Genomic DNA, 27,575 nt, shown 5'->3' on the forward strand with positions numbered 1-27,575 from the left:
TATCCACCCACTTCTATAGACAAGATGATATGAGTAAATGACAAAGCACTTTTGTAAGTCACTCTGGATAAGTAAATGTAAATGGGACAGGACAACGGACTAGGAAACTATCAGTTCTAAATCGGTTGGCAAAGTCCAGTTGATGGAACAGAATGTCATACTGCACAGATCACAGACCATGACTCCAGTAGATCTCAAAAGCCACGTTGCTTTCTGAAGAACATTCCAGTCAAATAAAACCACCCAAAAAGGCCAACTTGAGGTGGCAGTGTGTGATTGCTCTGCCAACTCGCCAGATTAACATGATCGATCAGCCGCTCAGAAAAACACAAAGAGAGGGTAGGGAAGCCGGGCTCAAAGGGGGGGGCAAAAAAAAAAAAAAAAAAAAAACAGAGAGAAAGAAACAGAGAAAGAAGCAAGACAGAAAGAAAAGACCTGCTCTCCCTCTCCTTTACAACCATCAACCTACACCCACTCACATGAACAATAAGGCTCCTCCTCCCACAACAACTGTGGCCCTCAGAAGTACAATAGGTCTTTTGTGATGTTTGTGGGGAGACGTGGCTATATGGCCAAACGTGGATTGCCGTGTCCAATCAGTTCCTCCGTCCAGTTGACAGGCTGTCCCATGCCAGCCCTAAACCCCTCCTCACCTACCATCTCCTTAAACAAAGCCCATCCATCCTGCACTGCCCATGCAAGGTGTTGGAAGCATGGTGTGCCCTTTGGCTGAGGCCGCTGTGCGTCTATGAGCCATCAAGCCTCTGCGCACATGTGGCTGCAAAGCATGAGAAGCCCAAAGGCTCTGCCCTGGATGCCCATGAACCCCAGCTATTGACAGTAGCAGCAGTATGCATTAGGCTGGAACTTCAACAAGATACGCCACGCTGTCTGACTACACTGAGTGGTGCACTTGTTCCCCTATGAGATATTATATCATTTCTAGTAAGCTTTCAGATCGGAAAGTAGATCTGAAAATGTGATAAATGTGACATGTCATGGATGATTTGGATGTTGCTCTTGGCATTAGGAGCCCTTGTATGTCTTGTCTAACATGTTCTCCATTAGCTCTTAGGCATGAAGATTTCAGTCAGTCTACGAGTCATCAACATGTCCCTTCTCTGGGTCTCTCCTCTCATGGACACTAAAGCCTGCTAAAACAAGCGGGACCTTCAAATGAGTGCATTACACTTCAGCCAACACCACTAAAGATACTTAAACAACTAAGTGCTGTACACAACTATTTCTAATCGGGTGGGGTGGAGTGTATACAGACAAAGCTCCCCTGCATTACTGGACAAACACCAGAGTGGAGAATCCAAACAGACGCAGCTGGAGAGCTTCAGAACCAGATCAGGGTCTGGAGCAGCCTAGGGTTCAGAGAGCAGTCACCAGCCCAATCGGAACAGCTACAGTTTCCACATGCAGAAGTATGGAAACAAGCGGCTAACAGCAACTGGGTTTGTGTGTACAGAGTTGTGACATTCCTTTGCTCCGAGATCTCGGTTTTGTGGTGTGTCTAGGCCTGCACACAAACACACACACACACACAAAAAACCAACAACACACACTTCATGTAGATACATCATCCTGTCTGCGACAACCCATGAAATGACAATTTTCAAAGCTGTCACCTTTGTCGGAAATTACCACATCTAGTCTTAACAAATGCACATAAAAAGCAAACATTACATCCACGTAACAAGTATTGGGGCTGTTGCCAAATCAATAAGCTCACCCATACACTCGGCCACAAAAAGCAATAAGAATAAGCAAGCTCGTCCATCAGGCCTATCATTTTTGTACAAATATTGTGATTTATGATCCAGCAAAGCTCATGAACCGTTGCCCAGAACGATACACAGTTGCCAGAGCTCTGAGCTTTTCTCAGATTGTTAGGAGGGTTCAGTATTGATGCTGGGTGCTATTTTAAATAGCTAATCAGTCTTAGAGTGGCTGTACTATACTAGCATGAAACACACACATGCTCATGCACACACAAACCCAACCAGCCACACACGCTCATGCACATGGATGCACATGGACGGACACACACACACACACACACACACACACACACACACACACACACACACGATTGGGTCTACTCAAAGCTAGAGAAACATTACATTAACATTCACAGTAACAAATGCAGCTAAGTATATTTTGAATTCAACACAAAAATCATTTCCTGTGATTTGAGATGCATTGTGGGATGTGTATTCTTTAGAAGATGAATAATTTTTTCATTTTGACAGTGAAGAGTTTATGTAAAATGAATTAATGTTTGTCAAAGTACTACTAAATACTAATGAATTACTAAATACTGATGAATATTAACCTACATGACAAGTCAGTTTTTTTGTTCTGACTGCATTACACTAAACAGGACTGTAGTCTGTACTCTGGGCCTTCTGTCAGAGCTGCCCAATGCACCGTTTCACCCACAGAGGAGACTCTGGGTCATTATAACTCAAAACAACTAGATTTCTGAGAGACATAAAATAGAAATATTTCATTTGTGCCATCAATGGTTAATTTTCTCAGACAGCATAGACATTATGGAGTAGCTAAAGACAACAATCTGCATTTAGCTTTTCATAAGAAAATAGCAGCTGACGGGTGGCCATAAGTAGACCAACAGGCTGCCCATGAAGCCAGATACATCCTCATGTCTGTTCTGGGTTCAGTTTAGGAGTTCAGTTTAAAGCTGACCAAGCTGAAAATGAGGTTACCATAACTGGTCTAGGATCAGCGGTTGGGGCACTAGCATTTCAATTAACACCCGCTGCGTGCATCACTGCGTCATTAACGCGGCCAGCAGACTCACTGGGTGGTGAGAATATTCCAGGCCGCCGATTCTCACTTCTTCCTTCTCCCTCCTGATGTCAGTGGCTCGCTGCTAATGAGCCACACTGGAGGCGCGAGAGCAGCAGGTCTGGACAGGTTCCAGGCCCAGGCCACGCTGCGCAAGCGCAGTGTCTCTGCTCAAACACAGGGCCACGTGACCAACGGTCAGCCGTGCTACAGAGGCAGATGCGCAGAAACGTCTGGGAGGAAACAGCCCGTTTGATAAGTGTGCGCATGTGTGTAATGTTTGCCGTGCAGTTAAAAGAGTCGATCTATGAGTCGTGAGAGGCAAGCCTGCGTCTGGCCACCTGCCCTGCTCTCTTTACAGATGCAATAAGTAGATAACCAGACCTGTTATGTAACACAGGCAACATTTTAATTAACATCTCCTGGGTATGGAATGTTACATGGTAGTAAGAAGTAAAGGGCTTTATTTGGCAGGTGTTACTGTTCAGTGCTTGCTGTATGGGCAAAGGACCATGGCCCTGATAGTGGGTGGGTGGCAAAACCAGAGTAGAACAGGACTTTGGATGCAAGCATGAGTTACAGGCACCAAATCAATCTCTCTCTCGCACGCACACATAGTGTGGGTGGTAACTTACCAAAACAGGATAAAGTGTTTTGTAAAAATTATTCCATGTCAAATTATGTAATGAGAGCACATTTGAATGCTACCAATTCTCACATACATCCTCCACATGAGATTTGTATTTCTTTATTTTGAGGGGCTGGGGGTGGATGTTACACTCTTTGTCATCGCAGTACAAAGTACTGGAGCCTACACGACTATCTCACTGGGAATGTGACTGAAGTCACAAACACATGTGCTTCACATACCATTGTCACCATGCTTCAACTCTCAAGGACTACACTAGGTAAAGATCCATCTAAAAATCTCCCCGGTAAACTCCCCTGCATCACAGGCCGGACTGAGAAACACGCCTCCATCGGAGATTTGTGGAAGGTCTTCAACTGAGCCATTCGAGAGAGCGCAACAAGGGCATCTAAAGACACCGAAACACAGCAGACATTAATTCAGAACTAGAACACAATGCCATCTCCACGGCCTGGGGTCAAGCGCAAAGCTAACGCTGCCTTTTTCAGCAGGAACGCAATAAAACCCGAGGGACCTCGATGTACTGTCTCCGGCTCCAATTAATGTCGAGGACTTGACTGGAGTTTGTTCTGGCAGGAGGCTTCCACAGGACGAGGGAGCTGCAGTCGCCGGCAGGTAGTGGTAATGCAGGCATGAGAACAGCTGAAGGAGCCATGTGTCAGGGCTGATGTTAGAGCTCCAGGCAGGAGACGGAAATTTAGAGCTCCAAGTTCAAGGAAATTTTAGAACAAACCTGCATCTGGGCATGGGTGAAAAGAAATACTTTCATGTGGATGATGGTTGGGGTGTGTGTGTGTGTGAGAAAAGAAGACATAGGGGGAAGGAGTACCTAGGCAGTGATGGCCTTCATCACGTCCGTCCACGCAGTCCGAGATGCCATCACAGACCTTGCTCAAGTGAATACACACATCTGTTCCTCGACACTCAAATTCATTAGGAGGGCATTGGGACACCTGACTTTGGTGACCTGCAACACACAAACAAACAAATATAAAACATGAAAGTACTTTCCAAAGGATTTGAAATACATTCCAGGGACTGTTTATGTCCAGTGTTAATTGTGTGGACTGCAAATTGTGCGAGACCCTTTCTCATTTGCTGATGTGTGTCAGCTGCCCTGAACTGATCTAGAACTAGATTACAGTGCATCAGTGAATGGGATGTGAAGCAGCTGTTAACATTTCAGTTTCCTCTTTTGAAACAACAGACTGACCGGCTCAAAGCTTGTCCCTGACTACAAATGCCACTGGGGCGTTCTGCCACTCAGACAACATGCTTTCGTGTCCTGAACTAGCAAATGCCCCAAATACCACTTTTCCTAATAAAAACGATATGACTAAAAATCCCCCCAGCCTGAATATCAGATCTGTAATTTGATTTATCTGACAACCTTAAAATGTATTAACTTTAAAAATCACCAAATTATTTCAATTGTTCTAAATCTTTCAGCATCTTGCAAGAAGTTATTTGGTGGATAAACACAGTAACTAAGGTTCCAGACCAGCAGAAAAAAAAGACTCCTGATCATAAGCCAAAAACTCCTTTTGGTTGACTTTTGCTTGGCCATGTCAGAATTCACTTACTGTCAACATTTGTGCAACTTGGCCACCAGGTCCCTGAAATCACAGCAGAACCTAATGCCCCCATCAGTGGGGGGAACACAAACCAGTGTGACCTCTGCATGTGCTAACCACCTATAGCATTCCCAGAACTGACAACCCACTAAGTCAACAAGCCACAAGTAAAATGGAGTGGGGTTGACAAAGACCTACATATGAACGGAACCCTCTCCGTAACGTGCCAAATCTGATGATTGCAAGCAAATGTGGTTGTGATCTAAGTTACAGCTTCTACTCACCCAACCTCTCAACCCTTCCTTCAAAGAAAAAACATGTCAAGGAAAACAGGTTCTCTGTCTCTTTCTCTCTGTGTCTCTCTCTCTCTCTCTCTGTCTGTTTGTGTGTCTCTCTCACTCTCTCTCTCGCTCTGTGCGTCTCTCTCTCTCGCTCTCTCTGTCTGTCTGTGCGTGTCTCTCTCTCTCTCTCTCTCTGTCTCTGTGCCTGTCTCTCTCTGTCTCTGTGCCTGTCTCTCTCGCTCTCTCTCTCTCTGTTTGTGTGTCTCTCACTCTGTGTCTCTCTTGCTCTGTGCGTCTCTCTCTCGCTCTCTCTCTCTGTGCGTGTCTCTCTCTCTCTGTCTCTGTGCCTGTCTCTCTCTGTCTCTGTGCCTGTCTCTCTCTGTCTGTTTGTGTGTCTCTCTCACTCTGTGTCTCTCTCGCTCTGTGCGTCTCTCTCTCTCGCTCTCTCTCTCTCTGTGCCTGTCTCTCTCTCTCTCTCTGTCTCTGTGCCTGTCTCTCTCTGTCTCTGTGCCTGTCTCTCTCTCTCTCTCTCTCTGTCTGTTTGTGTGTCTCTCTCGCTCTGTGTCTCTCTCGCTTTGTGCGTCTCTCTCTCGCTCTCTCTCTCTCTGTACGTCTATCTCTGTGCCTGTCTTTGCGTGTCTGTCTCTGTGCCTGTCTTTGCGTGTCTGTCTCTGTGCCTGTCTTTGCGTGCCTGTCTCTGTGCCTGTCTTTGCGTGCCTGTCTCTGTGCCTGTCTTTGCGTGCCTGTCTCTGTGCCTGTCTTTGCGTGCCTGTCTCTCTCTCTGTGCCTGTCTCTCTCTCTGTGCCTGTCTCTCTCTCTGTGCCTGTCTCTCTCTCTGTGCCTGTCTCTCTCTCTGTGCCTGTCTCTCTCTCTGTGCATCTATCTCTCTCTCTGTGCCTGTCTCTCTCTCTGTGCGTCTATCTCTCTCTCTGTGCGCGTCTCTCTCTGTGCGCGTCTCTCTCTCTCTGTGTCTCTGTGCGCCTCTCTCTCTGTGCGCCTCTCTCTCTCTCTGTGTCTCTGTGCCCATCTCTCTCTCTGTGCCCGTCTCTCTGTCTGTGCCCGCCTCTCTGTCTCTCTGTGTGCGTGCCCCTCTCTCTCTCTCTCTGTGCGTGCCCCTCTCTCTCTCTCTGTGCGTGCCCCTCTCTCTCTCTCTGTGCGTGCCCCTCTCTCTCTCTCTGTGCGTGCCCCTCTCTCTCTCTCTGTGCGTGCCCCTCTCTCTCTCTCTGTGCGTGCCCCTCTCTCTCTCTCTGTGCGTGCCCCTCTCTCTCTCTCTGTGCGTGCCCCTCTCTCTCTCTCTGTGCGTGCCCCTCTCTCTCTCTCTGTGCGTGCCCCTCTCTCTCTCTCTGTGCGTGCCCCTCTCTCTCTCTCTGTGCGTGCCCCTCTCTCTCTCTCTGTGCGTGCCCCTCTCTCTCTCTCTGTGCGTGCCCCTCTCTCTCTCTCTGTGCGTGCCCCTCTCTCTCTCTCTGTGCGTGCCCCTCTCTCTCTCTCTGTGCGTGCCCCTCTCTCTCTCTCTGTGCGTGCCCCTCTCTCTCTCTCTGTGCGTGCCCCTCTCTCTCTCTCTCTGTGCGTGCCCCTCTCTCTCTCTCTCTGTGCGTGCCCCTCTCTCTCTCTCTGTGCGTGCCCCTCTCTCTCTCTCTGTGCGTGCCCCTCTCTCTCTCTCTGTGCGTGCCTCTCTCTCTCTCTGTGCGTGCCTCTCTCTCGCTCTGTGCGTGCCTCTCTCGCTCTGTGCCTCTCTCGCTCTGTGCCTCTCTCTCTCACAATAACAGCTGCTAACCTATTTAAGAAAAACGCAAGAAAGGGGTGAAGGAAGCATCTGCACAGGAAGAACAGGCTGTAGGGTACGAGGGGCGCGTGTGCGTGTGCTGTAGGGGTCTGCAGGTTTAAGTTCAGCAGGGTCTTAGACCTGGGAGCCTTTTAGCATGCAGTAGAGCTTGTCCTACAACAGGGCTCGAGCTCTTTAGCTTCAGGAACGTTTGAGTGTGAGACACAGAATGGGGTAACTGATGTTTTTGAGCTTTCACAGCTCAATACAAATCTGGAGACATTTCTTTAAGGTGACCAAATACAGTTTTGATTTCAGATAACCGGTTACATCATATTACTTGACAATTCCACATGCTCTACTGTAAACAGCCTTGGACGTTGTTGCAGCAAGGAAAATGGATCTTGAAGTGGGTAAAATGATGTCAGGACCCTGGGCTGCATTCATGCTCAAGTGCTTTCCCCTCTTAGAACAGGCAGCTGAGCCAACGGAGCCAAGCCTCTTTGCTTAATTGAGGGAGGACTCCATCTCAGACCAGTAGTCCAGACCATACCTGACTATAGTGCAGACTAAACTGGACTATCCAGAATATACTATACTATAATGATACAATACCTGATTATACAGCATCTAACTAGCTTTACTTAGGGATGTGCACATGGAGATACTTATATACAGAGAGTGCATGGACAATATCTGAACCGCCTCTAGCCATAGCATATACGTTTTATTTAAGCATTTACAATAGCATATGTAACCTCAGGGAACAAGTACAAACGCAGAGTTTATATAGGAGGGAAGCATATACAACTTCAAGTTACAGAGGCATTGTTCTTAATGGCACCCAGACATAATTTGCGTTCTCCTTGTGCAGAGTGGAGGAATTTGTATGCAGGACCAATTCTCCGAGTGTAGTATGGTTTCCCTTCCCCACCTCTGTGGAGTTGGGGGTCTGTCTGTCACTACTGGCAGAGAGACAGGGAAATCACAGACCAGATCCAATATGCACAACAACCCCCCCCACCCCCCACCCCCCGCTGAACATTGTCGGACTTCTGCGGCTAGAGAGTCTCAGACTGCAAGAGAATAAGCAGTGTCAGAGAAATAAGAGAAATTAAAAAAACAACTAGAGAACCAATGCAAAAGCAGAACAAATCTGCAGGGCAAAGTACAATATTGCAAACCAGGTAGAAAGTGTGTGGTGAGTGAGTGACTGAGTGAGAGAGACCAAGTAAAAAAGAACGGAGGGCAGTTGCCCCTGATCCAGCAGACGGGAGGAGGAAGTCGTTGGCTGTGTGTTAACAGCAGCAAACTCACACCACCACTGAGTGCTTCCTTCCTGAGCCTTTACAAACACCTTCACTTACACACACACACCAGCAAAAGGACAGAGTGGAAGGGAGAGAGAAGGGAGAGACTGCATATTTGTTCACATGCAAACACAATCCTTTCTTTTAATTGCCATTCTATAACGTAGGACATTGGTTGTGTGTCTCTGGGCCCTTCCCTCGGACTAGGCTGTAACCACAGGGAAAAACACAAGAATAAGAAACACAGGATGTGCATTTAAAAAAAATAAATAAAAAGGGGGGAGATTCAACACACTGCAATAACTCAAAATAACAGTGAGGGAGCACCCTCTATAATAACTAAGTAAGGCAATCCTTCATTTAACAAAACATTAGAAGGATTTAGGATCAAGCAGATTAGTGGGTTTGAAGCCAAAACGTAACGTGAGCTTCTACGCTGCCGCTTGTTTAGGTCTCAACCAGGTCCTGAACGATCAGCACTGTGCGCCTGGACAGGCGGCCACGGCCAAGTTAATTCACAGGCAAGCATACTCGTGGATTCGGAATTCGAGTCCATTTGAAACTCGCAACCATTCAGGTTGAGGTAGGTCACCGAGACAAAGACTAAAAGTGGAGGAACGACGTGAGCAGAGAGGGTCACGAGGGGAAATGTTTCCCCGAGACTTATTACCAATCAAAAAGGAGCCAATTGCGTTCCAGTGATGTACTGAGCGATCGGCTGACACTGGTGGTGGGGCTGATGACGTGGTCAATTTCTGTTTTGCGTCATTCCTGTTTGTAGGAGTACAAGCAGGCTGGGCACTGACCGTGGTTTCTCACCATCAGAGTTTGCCTGGAGAGTCTGGACTGAGGAAGGGCAGAGCCTGCTCTGGGAAGCAGAAAGGAACTGGCTGGGAGATTAGGGGCAGCATGACTACACCGGGGCCAAAATGATCAGACCAAGCATCTGACCCATAGAGGAGAAGAGAGTGAGTCTGACTGCAAGAGTGTGAATCATGAGCGGTTGTGTATCCCTGCACACCCTGGGCTTCAAATGCTTCTCCCCCACAACAACAGTTATATAATGACTTTCCTTTTGGCTTCCCTGATGAGCTTTTGTGAATGCATGTGTTTCAGGGTCCTCCTATCTATCCCCCACTCACGCATTAGTTCCACTCCACTGTGGGGTGCTCTAACCTGCAGAATGAGGATGACTCACACCACAGTGGTGAGCACAGCCATATGCAAAACAGCCTCTAAATGATCTGATCTAGCTCCACCCACAAGCAGCTGCATGGTCCCTCTGCCTATATGTACCCTGCTGACTTTGAGCAGTCTAACAAATGTTGGTGATTACATGGGAATTAACCCACTGCCCTCAGACCAACCTGTAATCTACCGGAAGGCAACATCAAAAGAAAATGATGAATGCAAGATGGGAGTTACCGCTGGAGACTAGTTTTAATGCACTGGAAGCAGTTGTGCTGAAGACATCCCAAAGAAAACAAAGAATGATTTCCCAGTGCAACATTCTCCCAGTGGATCACCTTCATGATAAGCGACAAACACCAACCCTAACCGATTTCAAGAATCTGATGAGGGTGCTAACCTCGAGTGACAAGCCAGACAGTAGAGCGGATCCCTGTAATAGGCATAAACCATTAGATAAACCATAGAACAATAAACCATTAGATAAAACAATAAACCAAAGACAGTTGCACTTTTATTTATACAATAGTAGCAACAGTAGCTGAACTAAGCAACTGAGGGGGAAAATTAAGTTAGTCCACAGCACCACAGCCCTACTGATCTCATCAGAGACTCATGAATAGGTTTATCCTGAGTTGACGCGTTGAAAACAAAAACAGTTTAAGAAAATAATAGTTGTTTTTTTTTTACATTTACTGAATGGCGCTGAGTGCTTTTGCTGTTAATAAACGTTCAGTGTCTATGGCTTTGTTTAAAAGTAAATGCCTGTTTAATTTTTATAAAATCACTGTAATTTACAGCAACACCCAACTAATATGTAGATGGCGCTAACATCATGTGTGTAATGTGTCATCAAGATCATGTTTGGCACATTGACATCATCTGTCCTTTGTGTCTGCTGCCTATATTGGCAAAAATAAACAAAAAACAAAAAACCCAGATGACAAATCCAGTCGGCCTAACAATACACTGCTTGTCTAATAAAGGTGTTCCAATATTGAGTCACCAGCAATACACACTATAATAGCTACCACACCTCAAACCATAACGATTAAATGAATCAGGTCGTACCTATAGGGAGAGAAAAGTATATTTCAGCGGTTATTTTGTGGAAAACACTCAATTCTCCAGAGGAATCTTTGAGCAATATCAGACTAGCACCATCATTAAGAGCATTTATAAAAGCAAGTCACCCAAAAGATGAGGCTGTACTGCTCACCGAATATTACAATAATAAAGTATCAATATTTAATTTAATATCTACCTTCTAACTGCCAACCAGAAAAGGGTCCCCACAAATCAACAATAATAGCACACGATGAGGAAAAGCACCAACAGGGAAATGTTACTTTTAAAAGGAAAAATGTCAATGTTGCACGTAGCTTTGTCAAGCAGAATAAGAGAGGCAGCTCACGGACCTGAGGTAAGAGTGAGTGACAGAGGTAGAGAGGTGACGGCAGGGAGTGGGGGAGTAGCGCCCGGGTACCGTGGGAAAGGGCGAGTTGGTGAGACACGATACAGCAGAGAGTGCTGCTCCCTGCACGCACCCTGAATCCTGATTGGTGTAATGTCTTATGCCACCAAGGCCTGAACATGTACTTCAGGCTCAGAGTCCAGTACTTTCAAAAAATTTCAAATAAGCGATCAAATACCTGGCTAAGTGTATACTTACATGCAAATATATTCCAAACTTCTTGAACTCCCTGTTGAAGGAGATTATGTAGGGGCTGACAGGGCACAGGGACAACAGCAGAGGAGCTCGTGTTTGTTTGTGTGTGTGTTTCACCAATGTCATATCTTCAGATCTCAATTCAAACATCTGCTTACAGTCTCAAACCACAGATCATCACAACGCCATTTAGTACTGTGCGTCTGTCTCTGTGTGTGTGTGTGTGCACATGCATGCACGTGCATGTTCTTCAACCAGAGATTGCCAGTCCAGTAAGGCCAGATTCATTGTGAATCTCAGCAAAGTGCATCAACTACACTGTCTTGGCCTGTCTGTAAGCCTGCGGTACGTGAACTGTACAAACATTCCTGTGACCTACGTCTCTCAAGCCGCTGTTAGCCAGGCATGGCTCACACAAGTGTAAATGGCTCCAGGATAATCAGTCATTTTAACTGCCTCCTCCCTCAGCCAGCCTTTCAGTCGAAGTGCATCTGAATGCAAAGAGAGGTCATTTGCATACACTCGAATGCATGTGGCCCAAGCTTTGCCATGTTTTCACTCCGAGCAGATTTAGTAGCTGCTGCCTGAAGGATATAATGGACACGATCATACATTGCTGGTGAACTGTGAGAAAAGCAGTCAGACCCATATGGGTTGGGTTTTAGTGGGTGTTGCCTGGTCTTCATTAATGAAATCCTTGTCTAAATGGTATACAGGCTTTTTATCCAAGAAAATCCAAGGAAACCTGGCTGTGTCAGAGCCAACCAGTACTTAACACTATGCAGAAAGGACAAAGGCCAAGATTATGATCTAAAACATGTGCCTAAAGCTACACGCAAGTGTGCAAGAGATTTTTTCTTTTGGGGGAAGGGGGTGGCAGGGAGTTCACAGGCCACAGCTGGATACAGTGGGGGCCCCGAGACCCTTAGCACACTTTTCCCAGGTTTTAAATGCTGCTGACGCTACCAGTTAAAGCGGCTCCCCGAGACCCCTAAGACACAGCCAAGTGAGACAGCCAAATCAGCCCAGTTACTGCAAACATGCTCACTGCTCTTTGTGGGGGGGGCTGACCTTGTGTTGACATACTAGGTGGGCCTTTCTGATCAAGAGTCAGAGGCTTGGGTGGAGACCGTCTCAGAGCCGACACGGTGCTGCTGGGTTGGAGCCAGGCTATTTACAACCTTAGCATTTTTGTATGTGAGGATGTCTTTGCAGTGGGCCAACAATCTAAACGTACAAGCACCCAGACACATAAAGGAAGTTAATTAGAGGGTTCATAAAGCCTTGTTTACAGTGTGTCTCAGAAGATTCATGCAGCCCATCTATTCTGGAGGTAAATACTTAAGTCAAGCATGACACAAATCTAGGTTGCTTTAAGAGGAAGGAAGACAATGAAAAAAGTAAGACAGAGGTGTGTCAGCAAGAGTAGAAGACTGAATTATTATTTTAAACTCTATGAAACTGTCCAGTTCCCTCTTCAACTAACCAGTAGAGCTAGCCTACAGTTTAAAAACATTATGGGTTAGATAAATCTGGACAGGCCCTGGGTTTTTTACCTGATTTAAGGTAGGGTGGGATGATAATTGCAGCTTAGATAAGGCATCTATGAACAGCCATGCAATTAAAACCCATGGCAGAATAATACAGGCAGGTGAGGCTCACCAAGGTTCCTAATGGCTGTTCCTTACTCAGAAAGGCCAGCATACACATGCACAGCATGAGAAACCTATAAATACTCAATTTCTATAGAACTCCTTTTTTTTCTTGGCTTCATTGCTCAGCGAGCGAACAAGAGAGAGAGAAACCCTCCCCATTTCAATTCTCTGGACTGAGCACCCTTTCTCTAATGATATATTGACCTACTTAAAGATATAAACAACAGCCTTGTAGGGCTGAAGGAGTGGCCAACCCTCTTGAAATCCAATTTACACCGAGAGAGAAAGAAAGAAATCACATGGCATGATGGTACGGCTGGTTAATAATTAACTTTAACTTGTAAGACCAAGGAGAGGGATCAAACCAATAAACCCTCTTCAGTTTTTCTTGCTACTGCCACTTTTAAAAAATCCATGTGAGAGGTGCAGGTTCATTACTGCTTCTAATTCTAGCAATTTCTTTCAACATTTAACAGAACAAAGCATTAATAAAATATCTGCACAATTTTGCAGGACATAAACTGATACTAAAAAGGAGAAACTGATACTGCTAAACTGATTATGCTTTGTCAGTACTAGCAAACATTCTATTAAACAGCAGGACCTAACTAGGATTTTTAGGTTCTGTCTTGTTATTACTGTAAAGATCAAAACCAGTAATGGTTTTGCACACCTGTGGCATTCTGATATATCCAGCTAACACTATTGCAGGTAGCACCTAGTCAGTGTCATGAATAAGAATATTGTGTTTGAGCTTAAAATGTGCATTAGATGTGCCATTAATGCTCACTTAAATGAACTCCTTTTCAATGAAGAGAGCTGGCATAGTCTTGCCCTTTAATTCTGAGTCAGGGAAAGTGGTGGAAACAAAAAGGATGGGCAAGCTAATGAGTGTAATTGGGAAGAACAGATCTAGATAGAAATTAAGGAGGCAGAGCCCTGGACTGATGAAAAGGCCTATTGTGTGTGTGTGGAAACTGTGTTAAAAAGCATGGCAGTGGCATTAGAGCCTGCCTCTGATGGCCATGGGGCAGGTTAGAGAGCAAGGCTTCACTTCAGGGAGCCTCACTCTTTTGATCCCTCAGAGGCCAGCAAGGAGACATTAAATAATACTGGGTGAATGAGAGGTTCATTTAGTCCTTCATGAAACATATAATATACACTAAAATATTGGCATTTCTTATCCAAGGGTCGACATAAGGACAGGGCAAGAAATATGGGTTACGTTTTGTGTTTCTTTAAGAAAATCACTCCAAAAATGGAAATTCAGTTCAGTAACTAAAGGAAAAACAGGTCAAACAAAGTGCAAACTGCAACCCACAAAGTACTTGCCAACTCACAACAAAATGCCTCTCATATGATGATACTTTGCTGTATTGAAATCATACATACACACGAGCACAGACTGATGTGGAAAGGAAGTCTGTCCTCGGTGTTCTGCAGTTGTTTTTATTTGGTGGCGAGAGTGCTTCTGTTTGGGCTCAAGTTTCTGATACAGGAAAGAGAGGCTACTCTAGCACCTTACACAATAATAATGAATCACTCTCCCACAGTTGATGCAGGTCCACCCACAACAGCTATGACTTCTACCATACAGTTAGGAGCCTGGCATAAGAACAATCATTGTTTGGCCACGCCACTGGTAAAGATGCCAAAAATGCTTTACCAATAAAGACGCTTTACACAATGTACAACCTGGAAAGCCAGAATGAATAAAACCATAAAATCACTGCCACACCTCAGTATGGACAGTCTTTGAGATCTCACGGCATTCACGCATGTGCGCGCAGGCACGCAACAATAGGACGATGTGACTAATTCTCTCCTAAACAATGCCAGTTGAACGCTTCACTCAATGAGTTAGATAACTAGTCTATAGATGAGCTTGGGCTGCTTTGTAGAAAGGAGACCATGGTACTATACCAATCATCTAGACCGGCTGGGTGGTCTACTCACAGATTTCAGATGCCTCGTCGGAGCCATCGGGGCAGTCCTTCTCTCCATCGCAGCGCCAACCTTTAGAGATGCACGTCACCTGGTCTTTACACACAAACTGCTTGGGGCTGCAGGTCTTTGGAGCTGAAACAGATCACACAGCACATCATGAGGTACAGTCGTGTGAATAAAAACCATCTCTGTTAAACCTAACAGGTTCTTAGGAACTAATTCATACTCATAGTTCTTGCTCTTTCCTTTTGGAGATATTCCAGACTTTTCAACACTTTTTTTCCCCAGATTTCCCTTCATACTTCCCAGCTATTCTGTTTGGTTTTCGTTCTGTTTATGTAGGTCATTAGTTAGTGCCATAGAGAAGGAGAAGATGAAGTGGGACATGCATTATCGACACACCATTAGAACACAGGAAAAAAAGAAAAGAAAAAAAAAGAGATTTATAGACAATTTTCCCCCTCACAGCAGATATAAAACCTTTTTTTTGGAATATGTAGTCCTTTAATGCCACACTTTTCCCAAGGCATTAGATTAATTCTGATACTTTTCCAGGTCTGTAAATTGCCTAGGTTTTTTTAGCCCCTTGGGTGTCATAATGCAAGAGTCACCAATAATCTGGAATTTTCCCCCCAAATATTTTTGGGATGCTTAGGGAAACTATTATGTCAGTCAAGCCCCTACTCAAACAACTGAAACATCTGAACCTGTATTGCAAATGGAATGAATCAGTTACAAGAAGAACAGATACGTTTTGCCTACAGGCAGTGTATGGCTTAACACTCTGCCTACTAATGGGTGCAGGATATGTAACACAGGAACGCAAGCAGGTCAGCTCAATTTCAAAAAGCGTTTTATACCCAAACGGAGCTGGAAGACTTTCAAAAAGCTGATTCCAAAAACATTAACCCACTTGCCCCCGGTACAGGAGCTGAGGTGTCCCCCTGGTACAGGCGCTAAGGTGTCCCCTCAGTTCCAACACCCAAAGAACATTTAATGGTGCAAAATGCTCCTGTCTTCCATGTGTCTCTATACTGAAGACACCAGCACTGGGTTAGCACTGCATGGGCCTTCGGTAAAGAAACACCAACAATAAGTAGGCATTGCACCTTTTCTTTCTCTCTCTCACACACACACAAACTGTACATATGAATAAATGAGGCAGAGAGAGAGCGCAAAATGTATTTGGATGTATATGCACACTTCTCTGTCTTGTGCTATGGGGACAAAGTGCCACAGGCTAAAATGGATGAGGACATTACTGCTCAAGAAGAACTGTCACAGTCCTGAGACTATCTGCCTGTATTCTAGGCAGATGAAGCTTGTTAAAGTGCCTGAAGAACATGCTCGTTTGGCATAGGAATAAGGAACTCAATTTAGAAAAACAAACATTTTGCATTGTGTCCATTTTTAAATAAATGTAATAATCAAAAAGGCTTTTCTCTTGTACAAGCTGATTTGTTCTTCAAAGCCTCTTCAGCTACAGGAGAGGGCTTAAACTGGAAGCAAGTAGAAAGTGAACATAAATCTTTACAAGTCCTGAAACAGCATAGAGAACGGGAGAGGGTGTGTGGTGAAGCAGGAGTTGGCCATAACTGGCAATGTTAATTGAGCAAAAAACACAACACCACCACCACCACACACACACACACACACACACACACAGTCTGTGCCTCTCACACATACACAGCAAGTATTATGGGACGGAGAGCTAAGCGCAGTTGGAGAAGGAGCCACCCACACAGCCAGACACTATGCCGCTGCTGTCCACTCTGGGTCACACAGAACCCTGTTTCACCAGTCTTATCACCTGTAGTTTACCACCCCCATACCAAACGAGGACTTATGTCAGCGTTGTAGAATGCGTGAATTAGGGTTTAAGTTGCTAGTGTTCAGAGCAGATTTATTGCCCAACATGTGCATTTCAGGCGTGCTTTCCTAAGTTACAAGATAGTTTGAACTTTACGTTAATCTTTTGACGTTTTGAACAAACGTCTATAGCCAATACTATTAACACTGATTTTAAGAAAGATATCCACTTAGATACCAGTGAAACGTTCCATTTTCTAAATTAATCGGGAAAGTCTAAAACGTTTGAGTTCAAGGGAAAACTGTGTTTGTGTGTTTTATATGTTTATGCAATCGCATATTTCACCGATAGGCAAATGTATAGTCGGCTTTTTCGCAGTTATGCATTTACCAGCAAGGAGAATGGCATGGTCATAAACGGGAAAGCCATAAATGATTAAATATAGCAGCGTGATTTAGTAGGGGAAGTCGTCAGTCGCACACGCACACTGTCTGAGTTGCCTATGCCACAACAGCGCACGAAATGTGACGAATGTTTCAGGTATTTGAGATGCATGCGAGCGATGTAACCTAATTTTAGATTTTATCATATAGCTAGGCTGCTTAACTGAAATTTAACAAAGATCAGCCGAAGGTGCAATTGGTATGCTTTTGTACGAGAGGGGACCCGAACCTGACTCCGCCTTAAACGGCCGAATGCGAGCTTTTGCTACTTTGCTGACACTAGGCTGATTCGCGTTGTTGCGGTACAACCGATTACTGCACAAAAATAAAAGTTAAAATAAAACACCACTGTATTTCTCGTCATTCCACATCTCGATCGCACAGCGGAGACGATTCGGTCCTAACTGGCGGCTGGTAGCGAGCTGGGAGCGCGGGTGGCAGTTTTATTCACGAACTTTTGCAGGCTAAATCAAATTCAGATCCCGCGACGTTGTTTTCCGAAGCCAGGACAGCGGGAAAATTTTTTCCAAAGGTGCAAAATCAACAGGGACACTTAATCTCCCCGGCGCGACCCAGACGCGGGGGGGGGGGGCGGGGGGGCAGACTGAAGAAGGGCTTTATTCGTCCCGTTGGGACTGCAACTCGCAGCAAACATCGGGAGCATTTCAATAGCGGCGAGCTGGCGGCAGCCCCGCGCTGCCGAGACACCTCAACATCCCACAGCACGAACTCGGAATGCCACAGTCCTGCGATTAAAAAAACAAAGACAAAAACAAAAAAACCACAAACAACCTCCCTCCTCAGCTGAGAGTATTCTACCCCATTCGAAGTTATAGTCGTGGGCTTCTAGTTGCGAAAATTGATTAAAGCGAAAGAAAAAACGTCTAGCATATATACGAGCTTAATATAAATAAGTGCCATCTCTAGACATGCCAACGAGTCATATTAATGTCTTAATTTATGGGCCATATCTCCAGAATGTTGCCCGAAGTGTTGGGACGACTGCCATCTGAATGAGGCCAGTTTCTAATTAAACAAATTCTCAGAAAATAGGGCAAAACCCACTCATCAGTTACTCTCCTCAAGACAGAAAAACACATCCACCAGGGCTAATCTGACCGATATTAAGATGTAACATAAGTTATTCTTCAGTACTGACACCATTTTGCAAATACACAAAACAAACACTAATTCCCACTCAGACTTACTTTAAGTCTATATAATCATTAGACTAAGATAAGTAAAATAGTCACAATAATCAGGGGTCTAAAATGAGTCTTAATCACTTATAATTGTTTTCCTCCTTGAGCAGAGTGCAGAGAGGGTATTAAATAGGAGTTCAGCAACTCTGGACCAGAGACTCTCAGCGCAGGAAAAGTATAAACCTTGGGCAGGGTCTGTAGAAATTTGCCACAATATTTGTTTAAGGCATACCTGAGCGTCAGGAGCCACTTCACACATCTGCTAGGAGTGGGTCAGGGAAGCAGACGCTGGAAATATCAGGGGTTGTGGCAGACAAAGCTAGCGCTTTAACGCTAAAGCTAGCGCTTTCAAGAGTGCTGCTTTGACTGGAGCGTCTAGACTACACAACACAACCAAAAAGTGGTTTTGCAATTCTGGAAGTCATCTGGCAGTTCTACCATTGCTGATTTCCCCCCTCATAATTAAAATAACAGTAAAAACATGTTATAAAATAATCATGAACTGACTTGAATTAAGAGACTCCCAGGTGAATGACAATAAGATTCAACACTGTTGTGTAGTATAATGACATGAACTGCACAGTCTGTTTTGCTCCCATGCAAGGATTAAGCATACCAATACTAAACTTAGTCACTAATAACAATGTAGTCCAAAATCAGACTTGGTCTACATCTAGGAAACATTGCATCTGAAATACCCTACAATGGAATAACACAACAGGGGGGATTTTTACTCAGACAAAAAAATATGTTTATTCAAAGAAAAGTAAGCTCAAAGGAGCAGTTGCAGGACAGTTTAGCAAACGACATGAACGTGAGATCAGAGAGGAAATAATGGGGGCAAGAAGTTATTCACAGCAACACAGGTTCATCTCATGAGCAAGCCCCACGAAACTCCGTCTCTGACATGCCTCTCCTCACTGGTTGCAGAAAGAAAGCTGGGGGAGTGGACATGGCTAGGCCAGCTGGGACCAGTGTGACCCACTTTCGGAATCCAACCCCCAACCACCCCACGTTGCTACAAATCAACTCCAGACCTCCACTGCACATTCCAGCACCTCCTAATTGATTTCATCTGCAGCTTGGTTGTCTTGGAGGAGACACGCTCATAAAGTGGAGCTCTGGGCTTTCTCGAGCCTTTGTACCCTACTGTGGAATTTGAGCGGAAAACTGATCCAAGCTCTTGTTTAGACCAGCCTGTATATTAATATGGCTCCCAAGCCCACAGGCACAGCAAGAAACATGCTGTAAGTTCTAGAACCATCTACCAAGCTTACTGCATACCATCTCAGCCCTTAGTAAAGACCAAGGAATGGTCTTGGGCTCCAAGTTCCAGGCCTTGATGCTTGTGTGGATTTAACTGCTCCACAGCAGCAGTAGTTGGAAGGGAGAGAGGTGCAGAGCTGAAGCCATATCTCATCTAGAAGGCCTCTTCCTCTCCTGACCTCCCCTGCCCATCTGTCACGCTAGCGTGTCACCCGACAACCACCAGACAAAACTCGGTTGTAATTATGCAGCTCAAACCGATGTTCAAACCGATCTCTCTGCATCCCTCTCAAAGTCATTCCAAAGGAGAAATTTGCCTCTGAAAGCAACAACAGAGTGTAAGACAGAGAGAGAGAGAGAGAAAGAAGTGTGTAATCAGCCAGGGCTGTAGTACTTGTGGTAAAAGGGGCAGACTGCAGTAAAATAAAGGTATGAACAAGAGTCAAGAAAAAGTGGACCATTTATAAAGCTTTGTTTCAGCATTACAAATACATCAGTGACAGCGATGGAAACACCAGTGAAAATGATCACATGCAAAAAGATTAAGTAAGAACTGTTACATGAGCAGAGTTTCTCCTGGAAAGTGTGCAGTTTTATCTTGTTGTTTCATTGTCCACGTTAACAAGGAAATACATGCAGATGACCAGTGAGGCAAGAAAGAGTGTATAAGGGTACAGCAGTGTACAAACATATGGGAATGCTTTATGGCGGGCGGGGGGTTGGTTTCAGAGCAGCATCAAATGGTTTGCTGCTTATGCACAATGTGGTGGACCCTTTCTGGGTCCAAACTCCAACTGTCATTATCCAAACAAATGAGCTTTCAAACAAACACGAGCTGTTAGAGGCAAGCTGACACAATGGCCCAGGCATGACGAGGAGGGCTGTCATCAGCTGACCCGACCCCTGCGGGTGACCCGACACTGCAAACAAAACCAGGGGAGATGCGTTTACTGTTGTGCAGGTCTGTCTAGGAGGGAGGATGTATTTATTCTCTTAATGTCCTCTTGTATTTTCCAGTTGGATTGTTTTCATGATGGGCCTTCTATTTGCATATGTGAAACTACATAAACTATGCATGCAACAGCAACGTTCTACATACATTTGCACATGAACAGATTACTGAGAATGGGCTTATGGCAAGATGTAATGATTTTGAAAACAGCACTGTAATGGATTCCAGCAGGGCAGGTCTGAGTATCACAAAGAACTTGGGAGTTGCTGTGCTTTGCAAAGGCAGCAATCTTAAAACAGTTTAGTACTATCCAGCACATTTAAACTCAAATGGAGCATCCACAAAAGCACGCATCTGCCCTTTAACCTTATGTGGCTTCTCAAAGCACAGATGTCTGCATGGTTAGGACCTGTGTTGGGTGACCACCATGACGTGTGTCAGCTGTCACCAAGGTCAAAGGCAGACCAATGCGCTACTGAGCAGGGGGGTCTCGTTTTCTCTTCACTGAGTGTATAAATCAGCTAAACTGCAATCACTGACTACACCTTCCACTTCTGACAGCGTTTGCTCTGCAGGGCATAATGCTGACTAATCCCTTGATTAGCTTTAATCAAGATCTGTTTGGAGGCTACCAAACTCTATAATATGCTATGCAGGCAGGATTGGTATCATGCAGTCTGAAACATTAAAAAAGAACCAGCTTTGCCACTCTTGCATTTGTTTCAGCTAGAAAAGAATCTTGGAGAGAGTTTGCAAATTGTTTATTAGCACACAACATTACAAATTTTCTGCTCCAGAGATTCACTGTCAAGGTGTTCAAAACAACAGTGAGCTATAGATTTTGCCAGAGCTGAATATGTTACAGCAGTAGCTGTGGGGGGTGTGGGCAAGGTTTTATGCAGTCCCCCAAAACCACAATACTAACAATTATCCAATTCATGCCTTTATGGTGTCAATTAACAAAATGGCACTGAACTTCAGCTGTCCGTAAGTCTCAAAATCATCTAGGCATACACACCCATCTTGGAGAGCAGTTTATTTGGTGATCCTCCAGTGTTGTTTCTCTGCTGTTTAGATTTTCTATCATTGCCCTTTAAAAAACAGCTGGACTTATGCAATGAGACTATTTAGTTTTCACCACAATATATTTCCTTATAGCCAATCTGAATGTCTGTTCTTACTACTCTAATTCAAATGCCCATAATCCTCCAATAATTCTTATTTATAGAGGTATAATCTTATGGTTTGTGAAGAGAGAAATGAACATGCTGCTCACAAATCGACTCCTCAAAGAAGGGTAACCAGGGCACAGCTGCTTGCTCTCCTACCCTGGCCATCTTTTTGGCCTGAAATGACAGTTTAACAAGGGCAACCTGAATACAAGCCAGCCATGCAAGTCATCAAAGCATGATGAAGGGTTACAGGACAACCTGGGCCACTCCATCACTAGTGGGACCCAGTACTCATGATATCAAACATGTTAGCAGAGATTAAACTCCACTGTGTGAGAAACAAACAGAGTGAGGGAGTGTGTGTGGGGGGGCGTGGGTGTGAGAGAGAAAGCTGCACTAAAGTCACAAAAACTCACTATAGTTTAGGATGCAGACCAAACATGGCAAATGGCTGCAACTTTAAAAAAAATCAAGCTTTGTCATCCATGTAAAAGGGGAAGAGTGAAGTTTATAGTACTGACAAAACTTTTATAACAATTAAAAACAAAAAAAAAACAAAAGCAGAGTTTAACAGAGAACCAGTCTGTTCAGATGATTAGAAGAGGCCTACGTGACTGCTGTTATAAGCACATCAACTACACCCACCTTCCTCTGTTCAAAACCACACAGCAATCTGCTGCCCCCAGGTCTTGGCTCTAAATAGTAAACACTAATACTGCAAGCAAAAAACACCAGTTACAACACCACTCTGCCTACTACCATCAACAAATATCCTTTCATCACAGGTGTTCCCACCCTCGCAAACTGAAGAGCTGTGCCATAAGACTCGCACCCCTTTACAATAATCCGCTACCTCCGCTCTGACGCCAGCCTACTGGCTCACCCAGAGAAAGAACTAATGAAAACTGTAATCTTAAAGAAGTAGAAGCTAAGATGTTGCGTCAAGAAAAACCAACACACATATACACGTCTATGAAAAAGTAACAAGGCACTGACAGTATTAAAAAAAGAACTCTGCACCCCCCTATTAAAAAAAGAACTGAAGAACAGAAAGACACTGCTATAAATAGCTGATACAGACATATCAGTATGGATGCTGATACTGTTATTTCAGACCCATTTACATTTAAAGAAATTATTTAGTATTTTAAGCAAATATTGGGTGGCTGAAAGAAATGTGGCTGCACATAAAGGATATAGCAAATAGTTTTGCAGCAGTTTGCCTCAGGTTTAATTAGTGGTTTAGCAGTTTTGCTGACCCATCTGGAATGAGGACTTATTAAATCATTGTTATCATATGAATCATCATCATCATCCTCATCATCATCAAATCAGCACTAAATATCAGCCAAATGTTAACAGCAAACGGATACCAGTATGAGAATATAAGACAATTAAAGTTGCATGCCAGTATTATATGGAGCTCGTGGAGCAAGAAAGTGACTCATTGTAAGCAAGTAACCAACAACAAAAACAATTATAGTACTGTGAATACTTAGAGCATTTCAAGGAAAACTTGAACAGAAACGTAATATTACAGAATGCATTTCATAAAAGATTCCTAGAATTATCCCAGATTGTCAACAAACTCTAAGAAATACTGTGTTCCCCACATGAATTAGTCTACCACACCATATCTACACACTAGCCCAGAGTTCTCCATCACTCTCTGGGTAAAGATGCAGAGAAAAAAAAAGATGCATTATACTGGCTCCTAACAAAACATTTCCTTATCACCTATTGCTGCATGTTGGCTATGACAAACTCTTTATAAATCATTGTTATCTGAGTTGTGGAAGATTTTGTCCATTTGTGGTTAAAGTGTCATTGAGGAGGCAGACCTGTGGTTTGACCTCCTGTTCCACTTGTCAGAATGAGGAGTTTCAGCCTTGTTGCTCTATCTACAACTGGGATAAAGAACTGGACAGCAAGTGTTGCAGCAAGAGAATAAGTATGCCCAAACACCCTTGTTATTACTGTCTTAACAGTAAAATACTTTTTGGAAACTGGGCTGACCACGAGGCAGAACACGGTCAGGAAGAATCAGCTTTTAGTATCAACATGTCTAATCTAACAAATAAAATACAGCAGAGTACCATGGATTACAGCACAGGTTTGCCTCTACTGCAATCTCTTTTGTAGAGAAGAAGCCACCTGTTGGGTTTTGTGAGATTAGACCGAGTATGTCCAGGGCATAGCTTCAGAACAGCTTCCATGTGATCTCTCGTTCCACAATTCATTTCAGTCTCTCTCAAGCAAGCCCCTCCTTCACCCCCCCCCCCCCCGCTTGCCCGTCCTGATGCCCAAATGACGGTAAATACTAATGCGTACACTTGACCCCTGGTGGGTGTCATGTCGCAACACAGGAGTTTTAACTGTGATGCAACATCTCCCCACATATAGCACTTAAGTTCTACTAACTCCAAGCATCAACAGCTAAGCAGGACAAGGTGTCTCCCCTCAAAAAGCACTGCAACCTATAAAATTGCACAGTGTCACTTAAGTGTCCCAAAAGGTGAAAGCAGTCATTCATCACAATGTTAAACTAAGACTAAACTAAGATTATTGAAGGTAAAGTTCATAGTTGTTTGGAAAGCTAGGGTGAGGCTGACTCTATACCGGTGCTGTAGGAGGGTTGTTCAGAGCAGAAAGCGCTCAGGCCGTCTTCTACCCAGATGCCCCAGAGGGCGGCAAGTGAAGTGGGCATACTTGGGCACTGAGTTGACCCTCTCCTAACAGAAACAGGGCCAGAGGCCAGAATAAAACTGGGCTCTTTACAGTTCACAAAACTCTTTCATATACTTTTGGTTCATGTGACAGCAATGTATCACTATTCATAAAGCTTCATAAACGAAGAGCATAATCACAGTGTTCCTGTTCACTGTAGCATCCTGATAGCCCGGTTTATATAGTCATTCCAAGCCAGCCTACGCTGATAATGGTGTTTATTTCCATTCTATTTAAAACGGCCTTTGACCCCTATGGAACTAGGTCCTGTTCAGACAAGAAATTGGTGAAGGTACAGGAAGTCTTGGAGCCTCCTTTCAATTGCTCAGAGTTGGGTTTAGGCCTCCAGCCAACTTTAAAGGACTAACAGACCCTTCTTGAATTATTTAACCACACCACAGCTCTTGGTAGGAGCTTGTCTCTTTATCTTTAGTAAGAAACAAAGATTGAATAACAAGCAGTGTAGATGAGAGCATCCTGGTTAAATATGTATAGGCAGTAAACACAAATCCCATTACTTTGTCTGAAATGTACATTTACTCAAAGCTGAGACCAACATGTGAAGGATGCCTGAAAAAAAAAAAGATCTAAATAAAACAAAGTTAGTAAACAAATAAAAAGTGGAGTAATATGAGCCAAACAGACATGGCATTTTACTTTTGAGGACTTCAAGAAGTACTGAACGCTGAATCTTATTACAATTTATAAAACCATCAGTATTTTGATATTATACTGGAATGTTTCAGAAAACAATAAAGGTATATCATTTCAAACACATGGGCATTTGTAGGCTAGTATTCTAAACTTAAGGAGGAAAAAAGCATGAAGCATAATTTATATAGACAATGCAAAGCTACATTCAGGGTGTTTCATCAGAGGGGTCTACTGGAGCTCACTTTCCTCCAGCTGAGCCCCAGCAGCAGAGCCCCTGCAACGCCTTCTTGTGTCTTCTGCTCTAAAATATTAATGTGAGCCAAACAGATGCGTCATTTTACTTTTGAAAACTACAGTACATAAATGGGTCATAGTTCTTTACCAGTTCACTGCAAACCTTAACTGGAATATATATTTTTATTGTTCTGGGTTCAGTGAAAATCATGGGGCACAAACGGTTTTAGACAACCAACATAGGCTACATATCAAAATCTGTATTGCTGAATTCCACATAGTGTAACGACCTGGAACCAGGTTTTAAGGGCCTTCAGTTTGACTCAACTGCTCACAAAAGTTTCCCTTTGTCAAAATAGTGGATTCGGAAGAATCATCCTTTGGAAATATGTGGTCCTGTTCTGGTAATGTGTGTATTACGCAACAAATGACATTTTCAAGAAAACATTCAGCTTGCACAATGGTGATGGCCAAAGGATGTGGCAAAACACTGTCGGGCTGCTCGAAGCATGTCCATAATAAGAGAATTAAACTATGGTTAAATGCAAGGCTGTGATTCGAGTAGGCCCCAGCTGATACTATAAATCTGTAACACTTGTTAGGTTTAATCGATAAAATAAATGATACACTCACGATATACTGTTAAATAAGTGTCCGCCTAGGAAGCATTGTTCACAGGCAGCAGCAGCAGACTGATGTTGCATAAATTATGCAATTCTATAGAACCAAGCCTCAGATTCCGCTTCATTGTTTCCTTTTAATTATCACAATTTTGTGACATTCAGATCTACGAGGATTCACTCAGTCGGTAGTTAGATGATTAATAACCAGACGCTTTGCATTGTAAACAACCGGAACAGCGGAGGTAACAATGCAGGCAACGCAAATATGCTTACAGAATGGTAACAGCATTACGTAAAACCGCTATGCAAAGCATATCGTATTTAGCTACGTCTTCAGATCATTTTTGGCGGCTATATTTAAGTAAATAGCCTGTCATCCCTCCCTGAAGACAATCTGATTTGTAGGTGTCGAGGCCATCCAGGTGGCTTTCCGAAAGGGTCGGAACGAAATGATACCAATAATTCCAGGCCACCACTGAGAACTTTTTACGATGAAAGTCCTAAAGTCAAAACAAATGCATTTTTAAACTACAATAAATAATATTTTTCTTACCCTCAATGGGTCCGATAGGAATTATAACCTCCACAGTAACGAAGCATCCAAGGGCGAGCAATCCGATAGACAACATGTTTGCTTTGCAGGATGTCATTGTTAACAGAAATATCTGGATCGTTCGCGCAGAATGTATATTTACAAGCCCGGATTCAAACGCCTCATCAAATCCTCAGTTGTGCTCGGCGGTCTGTTGTTCCTTGAGTCGTTCACCACGCTCTCCAAATGGCTAGCAACTGGAGCCGTGCTGGCAAGGTATAAATAACACAGAATCTTTGATAAGAAACAAAAAGACTTCCTTAAGCCCAGAAAGGCGATGTGTTGTAAAACGGCTCAGTCATGTATGTTGCTTACTCTTTACCAGCATGCAAACGGAAAACAGATCGGTCAATCACTTGCAATTAAACGGCACCGTTTAGGGGGTAAATGCAATGTTAAAACCGTTGCCTTGCGGTTGTTCGCCTTTAGATGCGGCGGGATATTATGAGTGTCCCCATAAAATAAAAAAGAAAAAACAAAAAGCGCCGTTCCCTCCTGTCCCACCGCCTCTGATGCTGGTGGTTATAATTTGGGAGCGCGTGAATGGGGCCTCTCCACAGCAGACTGGGGTATGACGTCACTCATTTCAATGGCTGTTCTGACAAACTGTGAAAGCTACGCGGCATTCTCCCTCTTGCGCAGGCGTACAACAGATTCCAGATCACATTCTACTTTGTCATTCAGTACAGGGAAACTGCTGCATAGTCTTTACTGTTCAGACATTTTGGCTCTTGGAATCTGTGGCCTTCAAAAATACTTCATTTCTTTGATATAATTCTTAATGCGATTTAATATAATGAGTCTCCTTTATCCGTAAAGGGTAAGGCTGTATCTCTTAATGGGCTGTATTCATCATGACTTTAATGCACATACTGTAATTTATATGTCGTAATTAAAACATTCAGTTTATGGATAATACAGATTACGGCAGAGACAATGTTCTAAATAATATCTAGATGTCACATAGATTTTATGAAGTTTTAAACATTTCTCATGAATTCCGCACTTAAGACATAATGGGCTGAGACACGATTGTGCGGAGCTCATC

General features: G+C 43.9%; 1 protein-coding gene across 4 annotated transcripts in view; it reads right to left on the reverse strand.

The window, feature by feature from the left end:
• Positions 1 to 27,066, reverse strand: part of lrp1ab (low density lipoprotein receptor-related protein 1Ab) — a 91,292-nt gene extending 64,226 nt beyond the window's left edge. For 2 of the 4 annotated variants that reach the window (XM_081703926.1, XM_081703923.1), the window contains exons 1-3: positions 26,489 to 27,066; positions 14,862 to 14,984; positions 4,296 to 4,433 (exon numbers count right to left, since the gene is read on the reverse strand). In XM_081703926.1, the coding sequence (XP_081560052.1) occupies positions 4,296 to 4,433; positions 14,862 to 14,984; positions 26,489 to 26,585 (358 nt within the window). In that variant the 5' untranslated portion in view covers positions 26,586 to 27,066. The remainder of the gene's footprint in view (positions 1 to 4,295; positions 4,434 to 14,861; positions 14,985 to 26,488) is intronic. The other 2 variants (XM_081703925.1, XM_081703924.1) reach the window with 2 other exon arrangements.
• Between the last annotated feature and the right edge of the window lie 509 nt (positions 27,067 to 27,575).

Source organism: Electrophorus electricus, chromosome 21 (genome assembly GCF_041902795.1).
Source record: "Electrophorus electricus isolate QZ-2024a chromosome 21, ASM4190279v1, whole genome shotgun sequence".
In the NCBI taxonomy this organism is placed as follows: domain Eukaryota; kingdom Metazoa; phylum Chordata; class Actinopteri; order Gymnotiformes; family Gymnotidae; genus Electrophorus; species Electrophorus electricus.